Source organism: Lissotriton vulgaris, chromosome 7 (genome assembly GCF_964263255.1).
Source record: "Lissotriton vulgaris chromosome 7, aLisVul1.2, whole genome shotgun sequence".
Taxonomy (NCBI): domain Eukaryota; kingdom Metazoa; phylum Chordata; class Amphibia; order Caudata; family Salamandridae; genus Lissotriton; species Lissotriton vulgaris.
This window is the reverse complement of record NC_141695.1, coordinates 1438152313-1438168949: the sequence shown is the minus strand read 5'-3', so window position 1 is coordinate 1438168949 and position 16637 is coordinate 1438152313. Positions and strand designations below refer to the sequence as shown.

The window sequence follows — 16637 nt, the reverse complement described above, 5'->3', positions numbered from 1 at the left end:
CTGCACCCTGAGACAAAGGGGTTTTTCTGTATAAGAAGGGGCTGTGTCCCCATACAATTTGTCCTGTCCTTGGTTTTCTTCCAGGATCTTGCCAGAGGGGGCTGCTGCTGCTGCAGGGGCCAAGAGGAGCGCCACTTGGCTGTCTCCCTGCCTGGAGACCCAGTGTGCTGGCTCTGGCCCTGCCTTGCCCCTCTGCCTGCCTCCAGACCCTGCTGGAGCTTTCCTGTGCCTGGAGGCGCCCTGATCTTGATTTATAGCGCTAGGCGCGCTTTCCTTGTGCCCCAGCGCTCCATAGCGCTTTGCTTATCTTTTTAGCGCTGAGCGCGCTTCTTCTTGAGCCCCTCAGCGCTTGGGAGCGCTTTATTTGCATTGCCGGTGCCCACCCGGCATTGGAGCTGAATTGCCTGATTTTTGGGCGAGCGAGTGCCCACCTCGCTTTATCTTTTTAATTGAAGGCCGGTGCCACCCGGCTGAGCCCCGTGGTATTTATTTATTTTCGAGCCGGTGCCCACCCGGCATTGCCCAGGAAATCACCGCCGCAGCCCGGGAGCACTGGAAGCTGTTGCCGGGCCGCCGCGCTGCCTGCAGCGACCCGGAAGTCCCGCCTCCTGACCCCCAGGGCCGCGCTGCCATTGGCGGCCCCGGTGGAAGTCAGGCGGAGGGAAGAGCGAGACAAGGCCAGGCGGGAGGCGAGAGGAGCAGCCGGCTCCGTCCTCGAGGCTCCCGAGTGGAGGGGAGCCCGCCCGCGGTCTCAGCCGAGCCGCCGAGGAGCCGTCCTGCCACCCAGAGACCCGGTGAGTGCCTGCAAGGGGAGAGGGGCGTCGGGACACATTGTCGGTGTCCGCCCCTCCCCCGTAGCGCGATCTTGCGCGCACTGTTGTATGAAGTCCGAGGGCTTTAGGGGGCATTTGTCTTGGATACCGAGTCCCCCGTGAGGGACTCCAACGCGCCCCTTGATTGAGTGAAGCCACGAGGGCTTCCAAACGGCATATCTTTGTCTTCAGAGCGGCCCCGGTTGGCAGAGGGCCGCTCCAACGTGGGCAGCATTTCTTAAGTTTGAGAGCCACGAGGCTCTGAGGGGCCATTCTGTTCTGCGAGCCCAGCGAGGATCATTGCCCACATCGTTTAGAGCCCTGAGAGAGGCTCTGGGGCACTTCCATTATTTTAAGAGCGCTGGAGCTCTAATTTGCACATTTTGCTTTGCGAGCCCTGAGAGGCTCCTTGCCCACTTTGTTCTTGAGCCCTCCTGGCTCCAACGTTGCTCAGTCCTGTTTTACAACTGTCCAGCACTTAGTGGACAGTTGCCACGTTTAGGCTTTGTGTTCTGTGCTGCCTGCGCAGACCTCCCTGACACTGAGACTCAGGGCATTCCGCCCCTTTCGAGGCCAGTTGGCCTGAGGGACATTGTGAGTGTTGTGCTACGTGCACCCCGCGCATTGTAATTTCTGTGTATGTGATTCTTGCGCAAAATGTTCTAACCTGCACCTCTGTGTTTAATGCCTCATGTGCAATTGTTTATGTCCGCTTACCTTTTCTAAAAGTGACCTGATTAGGTATTTTATGTTATCCCCTTTGCTAAGAGTGACCTGCATAGAGGATTGTTGATGTCCCATTTTATGTTATCCACTTTGCTAAGAGTGACCTGCATAGAGGATTGTTGATGTCCCATTTTATGTTTATCCACTTGGCTAAGAGTGACCTGCCTAGTGGATTGTTGACGTCCCATTTTATGTTATCCACTTTGCTAAATGTGACCTGCCTAGTGAATTGTTGACGTCCCATTTTATGTTTGGGTTTCCTTCCCTTTGCTAAGAGTGAACTGCTTAGGTGTTGGTATTCCTTCCTTAGGTCCTGCTGAGAAGGTCCTAGTTACCTGCGTGATTGCCTACAGTGTTTTAGGGTTGCGTAGGAGGTCTTGACTCTGTTCCAGTGATTACTGGATGTGTGTTGCATTTACAATTTTGGTGCTACTCATTCTATGTTTACGACATAAGTGTATACCTACCAGTATTATTTTCTGACAAGTGCCTACCCCTGACAGTAGTCCATGTGGCCCTGTCCTGTACATAATTCCCCTTGTAAATTCTGCCATGCCCCTGGCACATTGTAAAGTTTGTGTGTCATCTAATGTGTTTTGTTTATTATAATACAAAGGCTATTTTTTATATATCCTTGTGTGGAGTCTTTCTTTGTGGTGGGCCTTGCGTGTTGTTGCTGGGGTGCGTGCGCAAATACTTAACTCATACCGCCTTCAAGTTTAGCCTAGACTGCTCGCGCCACGTTACCTAGAGGGCGAGTGGGGGTTGCCTTGGTGTGTGACTCCCCTGCCCTGACTTTAGAAATGGTGATCCCTGACTGACCTCGACGCGAGTCTTGGCCAGCCAGGGTCTCGTTTCTAACATTGGCGGCAAGCGGTGAGGATAAGGATTTGTGTTTGCGCTGTACCACAGTGGCGACAGGCCACACTTCAAAGCTCTGCATTTTTTAGATAACTGCATTTTGGGAATTATTGTTTTTTTAGGGAAGTTCAGTTTTGCTTCTCCTGAAAGGTGTCATTTGTATTTTGTCCAGTACCTTGTTCCCCGCCCTGCTCCCAGAGTTTGGTACCTGTGTCACTAGTGGTCAGGTTGAGAGAATCAGGGGTGGTAGAAACTGCCTTACCAGTCCGAGGGGAGGGTTGTGTGTGAATGAGTGTGTGTTACGCTGGACAGTGGAGTGCAAGTTCTCTGATAGGAATCTTGCTGAATTTTGTGATTGTATTCTCCTGTTTAGCTCAGACCCCCAGGTTCCCTGTGTCAAACTTTTCCTGAGAACGTCCGCCAAAATGGAGCCAGTTTTTGATCTCTGTAGTCTGTTTAGGTACAGTAGATTAGAGCTGGTCAGATTCTGCGAAAAGGGAGGCATAGAGGTGAGTGAGTTGGTTACTCAGTCCCAGCTTAGGGACAGCCTGATCCTGTGGCAAAAGGATCAGTGGGATCTTGAGCACAGAGAGAGAGAGAGAGGGCCCGGGCCGCACGCCATGAGGGTGGTGAGTCTGTGGGGAGCCCTGAAGATTCTGTTGATGAATGCGAGTTGGATGGTGATGACAGTGGATGGATGCCAGCAGAGAGTGAGGACCCCATAGATAGGGAGTCCCTTGCTGGGTCCAGTGTCAGTACCAGCGCCCCATCCCTTTCCCTGTCCCCAGAGGAGTGGTTGGATAGGAAGGAAGAGAGGGAGTATCAGCTAGCGTTGGAACAGCTCAGGTTGGAGCATGCCAAGCTAGAGGCTGAGAGGGCCTTGTTCAGGGAGAAGGTAGCCCAAGAGAGTAGGTTACCCCCTGAGTGCATGTGTAATTGTCTGGATTCCCCAGGGAGGGTGGAGTCCAGTGGTGGCAGCTTTTTAAGTGTTGGTGTTGACAGACCCACTCCCAGTTCCCCAAGTATGGTTCCTGGTTCCCCCGCAGAAGAGTTTGGGTTGAAGTTCAGGAGACTTAGGAAACTGCCTCATCAGTCTTGGGAAGACTTTGAAGATGAGTGTTGTGTAGCACTGTTTGATTGGGAAAAGGCTCACGCGAACGACAAGTCTGGCGGATTGTTTAGCATGATTGTCACAGAGCATCTGCTCAGTTATTGTGTGCCAGAGTTGCGCCAGCACCTGTTGAAGTTTGGATCGTTTATTGCATGTGAGCTTGCAGATGAAGCAGACCGATGGGAGAGTGCAAGAGGTTCCTTAGCGCCGCTAGTGAGTAATTCCAATAATAGTGGGTCAGGTTTTCTCCAACCCAGCGTGGTGGAGGAGGGTGAGAGTAGCCCAGCTAGGTCTCAGTATAGTGAGGAGGGTGTAGGGGCTTGCTGTCTGTCTCAGTGGAGCGGAAGTAAGTGTGAGACCGAGAGTCCCCAGATGCCCGAAGCCCTGCCTCAGAGCCTGGATGGTTTCTTTAGGGAACACCAGGGTGGGGACCTATGCTTACCTGTTAGTCCACTTGAGGGAGATCTCCTAGTGTGTGGAGGACCTGGAGCATCTGTGAGCGGAGCTTCTGTAGTTATGGAGTCTGGCAGTACTGCTCCAGTAGGGAGAGTACAGAAGTCCAGTGAAAGGAGTGATTGGGGAGTGACCTGTGAGTCCTCAGAAGTCCTGGAGTGCCAGACAGTGATTCCACCAAAGGTTCTAGAGCGGAGGTTGGAGGTCCAGGTTCAGGGTTTGCCTGACCTGAAGGGTGGGAGTACTGTAATCAGTGTCCTGACCAGTTCTTTCTCCAGAGGTGCCGCCCCGGTTGGGAGGGAGCAGGACTCTGGAAGGGGGTGCAGAGGGTGGGAAAGCCCACCTCTGACCCCGGTACCACCTGAGGGGTTAAACCCTAGGTTGGGAGAGTGGTGTTTAGAGGGTACCCCTCGCAGGAGGAGGAGGAACCCTAGGAGAAGAGGTAAGAGGAGGAGAGCCTTCCCTGAGACTCCTGGTCCACCTAAGGTTGTAGACCCTAGGCTGGAGAACCAGTGGCAGTCTAGCCCTGTCTTGCAGACAGGAAGAGTGGAGCATGGCTGTTATGTGCCAGGGGTTACTACCCCCCACTTTGTGAGTTGGCAGGAACCAGTGGCACCTGGGTGGCCTAGGGCCTGGTCCTGGCCGAGGGCAGCTGGAGAGTACCAGTGGGGTAATCCAGTGAGTCCCTACCATAGTTTTAGAAAGAACCCCAGGGGTTCACAGTGGCGTAAAACAGGAGGGTGTCCCTGCAGTTGCGGGCCCGCGTCCGTGTTTTATCGCCCCAAGCAGGGAATTCCATCACAGTGGTGATTGGTCTGCCCTGCGTTTTGGCTGGAAGGGGGTTGTGTTGGACTTGGCCCTTAAGGCAGGTTCACCCCTAATCTTTTTGCTTTAGATCTGTGATCCGTGTGGATGATTTTCTGGTCTGTGCGCACTTTTTCTCTGTCTCCCAGAGTAAAGTGCGTGCATGTAGTTAGGCTGGCCTGCTCTCCCATAGGGATGCATGGGGAATGTCTGTGTCCCTAGTAGTTCCTGATGCGTGGGGAGTGCATGCTCGAATTTGGTATGTGCGTGTTCGTGGGAATGAATGCTTTGCAATGGTGTATGTGGCATGTGTGTGTCACGTGTAGAAATGCCATTTCTAGGACTTGGCATATTACTGTAAAATATGTCTGCAGTGTGATTGGCTGGTGCTGGCTGGTGAGCCTGGCTCCAGGAAGGCTGGATGGGTCTGCCCGGTGGTGAGTGTGAGATTAGCATGCTTGATGGCTTGGGAGGAGTGCACCTGGTCCCTGATGGGCCTGGACTTTCCCCAGACAATGCTGGCTCCACCCCCTGTAGTGCGACTGATGGCCCTAGCCCTGCCAGTGAATAGAGAGGGTGGTTGAGGTAAACAGAGTACTTCAGAACCAGCTGCGACTGGTTTTCCCCCCACCCTGCACCCTGAGACAAAGGGGTTTTTCTGTATAAGAAGGGGCTGTGTCCCCATACAATTTGTCCTGTTCTTGGTTTTCTTCCAGGATCTTGCCAGAGGGGGCTGCTGCTGCTGCAGGGGCCAAGAGGACCGCCACTTGGCTGTCTCCCTGCCTGGAGACCCAGTGTGCTGGCTCTGGCCCTGCCTTGCCCCTCTGCCTGCCTCCAGACCCTGCTGGAGCTTTCCTGTGCCTGGAGGCGCCCTGATCTTGATTTATAGCGCTAGGCGCGCTTTCCTTGTGCCCCAGAGCTCCATAGCGCTTTGCTTATCTTTTTAGCACTGAGCGCGCTTCTTCTTGAGCCCCTCAGCGCTTGGGAGCGCTTTATTTCCATTGCCGGTGCCCACCCGGCATTGGAGCTGAATTGCCGATTTTTGGGCGAGGGAGTGCCCACCTCGCTTTATCTTTTTAATTGAAGGCCGGTGCCACCCGGCATTGCCCCGTGGTATTTATTTATTTTCGAGCCGGTGCCCACCCGGCATTGCCCAGGAAATCACCGCCGCAGCCCGGGAGCACTGGGAGCTGTTGCCGGGCCGCCGCGCTGCCTGCAGCGACCCGGAAGTCCCGCCTCCTGACCCCCAGGGCCGCGCTGCCATTGGCGGCCCCGGCGGAAGTCAGGCGGAGGGAAGAGCGAGACAAGGCCAGGCGGGAGGCGAGAGGAGCAGCTGGCTCCGTCCTCGAGGCTCCCGAGTGGAGGGGAGCCCGCCCGCGGTCTCAGCCGAGCCGCCGAGGAGCCGTCCTGCCACCCAGAGACCCGGTGAGTGCCTGCAAGGGGAGAGGGGCGTCAGGACACATTGTCGGTGTCCGCCCCTCCCCCGTAGCGTGATCTTGCGCGCACTGTTGTATGAAGTCCGAGGGCTTTAGGGGGCATTTGTCTTGGATACCGAGTCCCCCGTGAGGGACTCCAACGCGCCCCTTGATTGAGTGAAGCCACGAGGGCTTCCAAACGGCATATCTTTGTCTTCAGAGCGGCCCCGGTTGGCAGAGGGCCGCTCCAACGTGGGCAGCATTTCTTAAGTTTGAGAGCCATGAGGCTCTGAGGGGCCATTCTGTTCTGCGAGCCCAGCGAGGCTCATTGCCCACATCGTTTAGAGCCCTGAGAGAGGCTCTGGGGCACTTCCATTATTTTAAGAGCGCTGGAGCTCTAATTTGCACATTTTGCTTTGCGAGCCCGGAGAGGCTCCTTGCCCACTTTGTTCTTGAGCCCTCCTGGCTCCAACATTGCTCAGTCCTGTTTTACAACTGTCCAGCACTTAGTGGACAGTTGCCACGTTTAGGCTTTGTGTTCTGTGCTGCCTGCGCAGACCTCCCTGACACTGAGACTCAGGGCATTCCGCCCCTTTCGAGGCCAGTTGGCCTGAGGGACATTGTGAGTGTTGTGCTACGTGCACCCCGCGCATTGTAATTTCTGTGTATGTGATTCTTGCGCAAAATGTTCTAACCTGCACCTCTGTGTTTAATGCCTCATGTGCAATTGTTTATGTCCGCTTACCTTTTCTAAAAGTGACCTGATTAGGTATTTTATGTTATCCCCTTTGCTAAGAGTGACCTGCATAGAGGATTGTTGATGTCCCATTTTATGTTATCCACTTTGCTAAGAGTGACCTGCATAGAGGATTGTTGATGTCCCATTTTATGTTTATCCACTTGGCTAAGAGTGACCTGCCTAGTGGATTGTTGACGTCCCATTTTATGTTATCCACTTTGCTAAACGTGACCTGCCTAGTGAATTGTTGACGTCCCATTTTATGTTTGGGTTTCCTTCCCTTTGCTAAGAGTGAACTGCTTAGGTGTTGGTATTCCTTCCTTAGGTCCTGCTGAGAAGGTCCTAGTTACCTGCGTGATTGCCTACAGTGTTTTAGGGTTGCGTAGGAGGTCTTGACTCTGTTCCAGTGATTACTGGATGTGTGTTGCATTTACAATTTTGGTGCTACTCATTTTATGTTTACGACATAAGTGTATACCTACCAGTATTATTTTCTGACAAGTGCCTACCCCTGACAGTGGTCCATGTGGCCCTGTCCTGTACATAATTCCCCTTGTAAATTCTGCCCGTGCCCCTGGCACATTGTAAAGTTTGTGTGTTATCTAATGTGTTTTGTTTATTATAATACAAAGGCTATTTTTTATATATCCTTGTGTGGAGTCTTTCTTTGTGGTGGGCCTTGCGTGTTGTTGCTGGGGTGCGTGCGCAAATACTTAACTCATACCGCCTTCAAGTTTAGCCTAGACTGCTCGCGCCACGTTACCTAGAGGGCGAGTGGGGGTTGCCTTGGTGTGTGACTCCCCTGCCCTGACTTTAGAAATGGTGATCCCTGACTGACCTCGACGCGAGTCTTGGCCAGCCAGGGTCCCGTTTCTAACAGGCCCAACCATAATAGAGCAGCCTAGGTGAGATTCAGCATGGTGTGAACTTGCATTTTTTTTAAACTGAACATTAATCGTTAAATCCTGGAACTCTGCTGCACACGCTAGCTATTCTAGATAGATAAAGAAATTACCGGAACAGAAATACATGCCACTACAGTCAGATTTTTAGTCTATTTTATGGTATTTTAAAATAAAAAAAATGCGAGTTTATTTTGTTGTTTTTCTCTATTTTATTAGAGTACCTTTACGTGTAGCAGTGTGTGGTTCCCAGTATTGTTTAAAAAAAAAAATACTAAGTGCAATGACGCAAAGCCCGTGCCATTTGACTTTCTGTGATGTCATCGGACTCAAAAGTCATAAAATGTACTTCTACTACTCGTATGATTTTGGTGAATTAATGCCACATGTATAAGTAGTACAAGTTGAGGATGTAATGTAAATTTTATTTGAGTTGCAGCTGTGTGGTAAGAGAGGGAGAAATATAGTGAACCAATAAAAGAAGGGAGACATGAGACAGAGAGTGGGAGAGGGAGAGAGGCGAGAGGATAGGTGGAGTACTACAAAGTGAGATAAAAAAAAGGAATTAAAGAAATTAAAGATTGGTCGCAGAATTGCCCACATCACTTGACATGGGATTAGATGTTTTGACTCAGTAAAAATAACCATACCCCATCGAGGCCAAACAAAATTCAAAGTATTGCAATGTAATTTTAGAATATAAGTTAATCACAATAACCTACTTAGAAGTCATTATGCAAGAAATTAAAGGATTTCATCCACATTCAAGAGAGTGGGAAACATCACTTACAACGCATTCATTACAACGCACTACCATTACAACGCAACCATTACAACGCAAACCATTACAACGCATTGGGCTGGGGGGGCGCTCTAGGATAGGGAATATATTTAATTTACTATCCAATACCTTCCCTACTATCCACGGGGACTGAAGTTGGAATAGTAAATTAAATAATTCACTATCCAGCGCTTAAAAGCACTATGCGTTGTAATGGTATGCGATGTAAAAACCGCGTTGTAACAGCAGGCGTTGTAATAGCCTGCGTTGTAACGACACCAATCCAAGAGAGTCCTTTTGGGGATAGAGAATCTGTAGAAAATTGCCCTATGCTATTTAATAAACTGCCACTCACTTAAACCCCTCCCAAGCTTGTGACGGAACCGTTCCATCACGCCCCTCGGGTGGGCTGTGCTGGTGACGGAACGGTTCCGTCACGGCCCGCTCGCGGCGCTTGGGCGGCACATTTTATTGAGCGGGCAGGGCCGTGACGGAACCGTTCCGTCACAAGCACAGCTCACCCGAGGGGTGTGATGGAGCGGTTCCGTCACCAGCGCGGGAGCACCGCGCGGCCCCCACCCGCCCCTTAGCACTGCGGCGGAATAGCCACCGCAGTGAAAGGGTTAAAAGACATTGCCCTTTTACTTAAACCTGGCTCCTCTAAAGCTTCACTGGCAGTGAAAGAGTGATATTTGTAACTGACTTAGTTCTACTCCCACCTGTAAGGTTTTCAGAAATTCAGACCCTTCAAGGATTAGACAATTTTGGGATCAAGTTACACTTTCAGTCCTGAATTGCTCTGCAAAATTGAGAATACATCTCTAAACCAATGTCTAAATTTAAGACACCTACCTTGCCCTCCATTGCCTTCCTGAATGCAGAGTCTATTTTCTCATGGAAGAGCTTTAGTATCCAACTGAAGAGAGAAAGAGCACAGGAGAACACTTCAGCAAACTTATAGACCATAGTGGTTGGGCATAGGAATCGAATAAATGCACTACAGCAATGACATTATATGTATCTGTTAGAAATGAGATTTCTGGTTGACTAAGGCTTGCGCCAAAGCCAGGCAGAAACCACCACTCTAGTCTGGGCTTGGGAATTACACGCCAAAGATAACCGCTGCTCACCCCCTTAGTAGCTTGGCATGAGCAGTCAGGCTCATCCCGGAGGCCATGTGTAAAGCATTTGCGCACACACACAGCAACAACATCCCAGGCACAGTACAAAAAGGAACTCCACACAAGGTTATATCAAAAATAGCCTTTGTATTCTCATAACACATTTAGAATAGTAATCACACTGTAGTGTAGTTCCTATTTTCCCAATAGGCCCTGCGCATTGGAATAACATAAACAGTAGTATAGACGTAGAAGTGCGGTTCTTCCAGGTCTCCACTGACTATGCTAAACTTAATTGGGTTTGTTACCAACTAGCTCAGAGGTCACTGGAAACTTTCTTCTCTGAATAGGAAGTGATCAGCTTCCCTGGTACAGACAAGAAGGGATTCAGTTTTCCAACAACCGCATAAACATGACAACTTTGTTCCTTAGAATAAGAGTCAATCTCTAGAGTCGTGTGAATCAATAGACAGTTATTGTACTCAGTCAGTTTTGTGCAGATTACTTTCACCAATATGCAGAGAATAGAGAGACGGGGCGCTTTCAATAAAAAAGTATTATTTATTGAACAGTCTTTCTTCTCATACAAGAGAAATGAATTGCCACAGTTGCAAGACTAGTTATTATAAAAAGTGCGTACAGTAAAATGAGGATTGCGAAATAATACTGTAAAAGCATTGATATGGTTTCTTAGCCATACAATGGTTTAAAATGAATAAAACATATATACATTCATATATACATTAGGCTAACGTACTCAACCGGTGCTTCTAACTATGCCTACCCCAGTGTACCTGACCTAAGCCTAATACTTGGGAGGGGAGTAAGTAAGTAGCTTTAGTTAAGTTGGTTTTGCCAAGGTTTGCTTCAAGAATTCTCTCTAAGGGTTTAGTCAACACCATACCTCTGAAATAGAATGTTGGAGGTCTGGTATCTTCTTCCAGGGACTCGATATTCCAGTCACTCGCAAGAGTGGGCTGTAAACGCCGGAGCTGGATTTCTTGGTAGGAGAAAAGACAGCGTCTCTCTCAGCGCGTCGAGGAAGAGGAGGAGGGGCAGCGTCCGAGGGCAGCTTGCATCTGCTGGGCTCTGAAGGGGGACAGCTGTTCTGCTCCTATGTTCACCACACCACCGTTCGCTGATGCCGTTGAGGCAGCGGTAGCTTCAGTATCAGCGAGCAGCGATAGTATCGAGGCAGCGTTTGCTTAAGGCAACGTTGGTAATATTTATACCTGAAAGGTGCCTGGTTTGACGTAAGTTTTCGGACATAAGACGTCAATAAAGATGTCACTTAGGAAGTGATCGTCTCTCAGTGCTCATTAGAGTTCTATTACTAATCAAAACATAGCAAGCGGGGCTTTCCCAGGTTGCTGAGTTTTATCATGTTGAAGAACTCGGAGTGTAATCTAGGAATCTTAGATAGTGGCTTCTGCTGTGTCATTTGCACTAATGAGCTGCAAAGGAAGCTGCAGAGGAAGTGATTCTGAAATGTGGCTCTGATCGTGTGAGGCCAGAGACGGGTTTCTGAATATTGCATTTGATCGGTTATGCCAATATAGGGGTACAAAGGGATTATAGCCGTATAGGGGCATAAGGTCACAGTATTGATCAGGGTCCTAGATTAGAACACGACAACACAATTATACACTGTGCCATCTGGCACTGGGCAATATTCACAAGGGATTATATACACATGCCAGGGCCACATGGACCACAGTCAGAACCATCACAAAGCGAACTTAGTAAAAGTAAAACAGATCATAAACATACAACCATTAAACACTGATAATCACTGTACTTAGCATCAGCCTGTAACACAAAATACATTATGCACAGTATCACATCAGGCGCGAATTACATTCTGCGCCAACCTCACCAGCATAAACACATTATGCAATCATCGCACAAGTCTAAACACATTAGACCCTAACCTCCTAAGCATAACTCACATTAGGGGCATAAATCACACAGTGAAACCTAATCTCACTAGCATAAACTATAATATGCAAACCAACCTCATAATCCTAAAAGACCACATTTAGAGGTATAACACAGGGTGCTTAAAACATACTACATGAATTACATTTCCTAGCACCAAAATCACTTTTAGCACATAGATCACAATAGGGCCTGGCGCCCTAGTATTCTAACAGTCCCCCTGGCCAACTGGCCTTCTCAAAGAGGGGCTCAAAGGCCCTGTGTCCCAAGAGTCAGGTTGCGCTGCAAAAACATCGAAAATCCAGGGTGCGCCACTGCGCAAACCTAAACGTTGCAGCTGGCACTAAGTGCTGCGCAGGGGGCAAAGGAGAGCATCTCACTCCTAACTCAGACATGTCCCTCAAAGTCAAGAAAAACCTAAATGGTGCATCTACCCACTACTTGCTGGGCAGCTGGGAAAGTTAAAATGCGGCATGGGCTCTCCATGGCCCTTGAAACAAATGTGCCAAACGTTGGAGCCATGCACGGGCTCTGAAAATACTCATGGCCCCATGGAGCGCACTGGCTCCTGAAGTAATCCTGCCACAATGAAGAAAAAGAACTTGCCCTCAACGTTGGAGCGAACACGGGCCTCTCTGGCCCTTAAAAAACAAATCTGGCCCACATTGCAGTTGTCCTCTATCACGCGGGACAACTGTGGAGAAATATGGCCAACACGGGGAGATCACGGGCCCTTCTCAAGCAAGTGTGTCCTTTGAATCAATATGCGGGATGTGGTAGCTGCCCGCGCTGGTGCGGCACAGCTGATAATGCAGGATAGGGTCCCTGGCACATCTGTACCTTCGGGGCCTCTCGGGGGTTCTTTTACATACTTACCCCCAAAACAATAAACGCATGGGCCCCTCTGGGCACTAATAAACAATTATGCCTGGAATGGTGAAGCGGCCCGCTCTCCTGGCAGGATTGCTCAGACTCCCAGACAGCCCCTACTTACCGGAGCTTCTCTCTTCGCATGTGGGGCTCTTCACTTGGATGCGGCGGGGGCAGGCACCGGCAATGTGCCTTGCGCCCCCTCCGCGGTAATCATGCTGCTGCCCTTGCTGCGGTGATCACCAGGGTAGCTCCCACCTCTTCTCAGGGACTCTCTCTCTCCACAGGGTCACCGGGGCTCCCAACAGCTCACGGGAGCCCCGAGCAGCAGTAGGCCAGCTTCTTTCTGCAGCGAGGGCGGGCGCGGGGCTTTCTTTGTCAAACCGGAAGTCCCACCCACCATCAGGCACCACGTTGCCTGACTTCTGGGTCGCGTCTGGCAGCGGCCCGGAGATTTCGCCTCTTCACTTGGGCTGAGGTGGTGAAACGCAGGTTGGGCAACCGCTCTCTCAACAAAAGTTAAGACGCGGGGTGGGCATTCGTGCATCAAGAAAAATGAACAGCGAAGACGCAGGGTGGGCACCTGCTTAATTAAATGAAGATAAGCGGGGTGGGCACCTGCCACCATAGCATAACAGGGAAATCCCTACGCAGTGGATTCCCCCAGTAGGGGTTGCAGCACGTTGCTGCGCAGCTCACGTTCTCCTCTTTCCTGGGGAATCAAGGACAAAGAGCTCACAGGGCGCAGAGGACAGCAAAAAAGGTCCTGGAAAATGTAACAGAACAGCGCTCACAGGGCGCAAGATGCAGCAAGGTCCTGGGGGGATGAAGAAGAAGCGAAAAGGTCCCAAAGGAAAGTCCTTGAAGTATCCAGGGGAAATGCAGGGCCCAGGGAGGCAAGCCCTCATGGCAGCCTCCCCTGGGCCCCAGCAGCAGCACGCCCCACAGGGTCAGGATCCAAAAGCAGAAACTTTTCATGGGGTCACAGCCCCTTCTTTTATACAGCATTTTCCTTTATCTCAAAGTGTAGGGCATGGGGGGAACCAGATACAACTGGTTCAGGGGAGCTGTTGAGCACTTTGTTTTGCTCAGCTCATCTCTACCTTTCACAGGACAGGCCAGGGACATCAAACGCAACACAGGAGGTGGAGCCAGCATTGTGGAGGGAAGGCACAGCCCTATTCAGCTCCCAGGTCCTCCCATCTACATGCAGATCTCCCTATTCACCACCGGGCAGACCCATCCAGGCTCCTGGAGCCACCCACATCATCCAGCACCTGTCAATCACAATCCAGACATGCAATTCACATCAGGCAGGCAGACACACAGTACACAGAAATGCCAACTTCTAAAAGTGGCATTTCTCCACCAGTCACCATAAATCTGCGCACACCATTGCGCTGCATTTATTCTCATGAGTTCGCACATACTAAACTCACCCCTGCACTCCTCTCATATCAGGAATTACCATGGACACACATATCCCCCATGCATTCCTATGGGAGGGCAGGCCCATATCACCACACATACACAGAGAGCGCACGCACTTTACACTGGGCCACAGTGTTAAAGTGCGCAGAGGCCTAAAATCACCAACACCAGGTTACAGAAAAAAGCTAGGAGAACGCAAAAAGGTTCGGGGTGAACCTACCAAAAGGGCAAGTCCAACAGTATCAATTCAGAATGTAATACAAATTAGATATTTTACTTGTCAGTTTTGTACTATTGAATTGTCAATTATTTTTAAAATGTTGTCTTTGGGTGAATACAATAGTAAAATTCATGTTCTTCAGTACACAAAATCTAAAGCACAATCTTTTGAGTACTGCTAAAAAAAATGGGAACATGAAGCCCTTGGTTCTCTCTCTGTTTTATTAGTAAGAGACACACCAACAGTTGTGCTGGTGGGCTTGATGAACCTGCCTTCATACACCCTGCATAGCCCACTTTTTTTTGACTCACTACCCAAAACTAAAGAAACACGGGGCGAAAGGATTGTCAATTGTTTTGTCCTTCAAGACATCTCTCTACTTGGCTACTGCTTGTGAATGTATTTTTTCCTTACTCTGAATGCAGCCAACACATTATTTGCTTAGCAGCAATATAGAAAATACCAAGAAATCGTGGACTTTTGATTGTATGAAAATCTAATGCCAGAACAGTAGCTGTGATTTAGATGTGGTGGTGCACATTTTGGTAGTTTAGAAGCTTGCCAGCCCTGTGCTGGTGGGGACCTGCTCATATGCAAATGTAAATGAACAACTGCTGTAATTCCTGGGGTCACAGATATCGGTGCAAGGGGAGTGAGGCTCAAATGAGCAGCACATATTTATTTTAAAGGACTACTGAATCCCTAAAATGAATGGGCTAGAACCACATGGATTAACCAAAATTTTGAAAGGAAATATTTATATGTTGAGCGGCACAAACAGACCTGATTGTCCTTTTTTGTATCAAAATACTCTCTTGAAACGGAACAAAGCAAGAAATGTTTTGGCAAATGCTAGGAAATATTTGAAAAGAGATGCAGAACTGATACTTTCAAGGATGAACTATTGTTTGCCTACAAACGCGTGCTCAACTTAAGATCCCTTATACTAAAAGTGAGCGTAGCTAACGATTTTAACTCCAAACGGGGCGACCACCTCCTCCAGTGGGGACATGTAAACATTAAATAGAGTTGGGCTAAGGGAGGAGCCCTGTGGTACTCCGCACTGGAGGGGAATCGCCGTGGAGCGGGTGTTACTCTCCCAGACCTGGAAGGTGCGATTGCTTAGAAATGACGTGAGCCATGACAGAGCAGTTCCCACCACCCCTATGTCTTTGTGTCGAAGGCCGCACTGAGGTCCAGGAGGACCACTGCCACTGATCCTCCTGAGTCCAGAATGCATCTGGCCTCCTCAACCACTGCCAGGAGGGCGGTGTCCGTGCCCTGTCCAGGGCGAAATCCAGTCTGTGATTTCCGGAGAAGGTTGTTAGTCTCCAAGAAATGGGAGAGTTTTTTGTTAACTAGTTTTTCCGTAATCTTGCTAATTCCGGGGAGAAGGGAGATTGGCCTGTAGTTGGCCAAATCCGAAGGGTCTAGGAGCGGTTTTTTGAGAAGTGCTTTAACGACGGCAGCCTTCCAGCCGGGAGGGACCGTTCCCTGACGCAGCGAGGAATTAATGAGGTCAGTTAAAGGAGTGGCGATTGTGGATAAAACCGTTTTTAGGATGCGAATGGGTACCGGGTCGCTGGGAGAACCACGTTTTATCATGGCCAGTGTTTTGAGAACTTCTTCTACTGTTACCGGACCAAAGGTGTCCAGGTGGATGGCTGGTTTGGCCGGCTAAGGATTTGAGTCTGTTCTTGGATTGGGTTGACCGTTAGTGTCTGCTCTCGGGTTAACTTGAGGCAAGGTGGCGAGGATGTTATGAATTTTTTCGTTAAAATATTTTGCCAGTTTATGGCATTTGTCCTCAGAGGTGTCAAGAACTGGGGGAGGGTCAGGCACTTTGAGCAGTTCTTTCATAATAAGGAAGGTTTCTCTAGCAGAGCTGGAGGATTTTTTGATTCTCTCATCGAAGAATTGGCTCTTGGTGTCACGCAGGGCCGTTTTGTAAGTTCTCATGGAGGAGCGAAATGCATCTTTTCTGGATTTGGTTCCGTCTTTCCTCCAGTTTTTTGCATTCTTTCCGTAGTAGTTTTAACTCTGGTGTGTACCAGGGGGCGGGGTTAGCTCTTTTAACTTTTTTCAGGGTGCTTTTTTTTGGAAGAATAGAGTCGAGTGAGTGGATGAGCCAGGTTTTGAATTGCGTATCTGCGGTTACAGGATCTAGTGCCGGGGGGCGGATAGGACTGTGTAAGCATGGAGGACCAATCTTCAATCGAGAGTTTGGACCAGGTTCTATCCGTGACCCGCGTTTTGAGGGGTTGAGGTGGCGGGGCGCTGATTTGCCAGGATATAGGGACCAGGAAGTGGTCTGTCCACGGAAGTGGGAGGGGGTTGTAGTTCTTAGGTCGTTGATGTTGGTGAAAATAGGGTCAAGAAGGTGCCCTTTGTCATGCGTAGCCTCTAAGTTCACTAGTCTTAGATCGTATGAAGTGAGGTCGAGTAGGAGATCG

The 16637-nt window shown here is 49.7% G+C and overlaps 1 protein-coding gene across 2 annotated transcripts in view; it reads right to left on the bottom strand.

Moving 5' to 3' along the window:
• The window catches only part of LOC147705789 (bactericidal permeability-increasing protein-like), a 408685-nt gene that overhangs the window by 312656 nt on the left and 79392 nt on the right, over window positions 1-16637 (bottom strand). For both annotated transcript variants that reach the window (XM_086932245.1, XM_086932244.1), the window contains exon 5: window positions 9457-9520. In XM_086932245.1, coding sequence (XP_086788371.1) covers window positions 9457-9520 — 64 coding nt within the window. The remainder of the gene's footprint in view (window positions 1-9456; window positions 9521-16637) is intronic.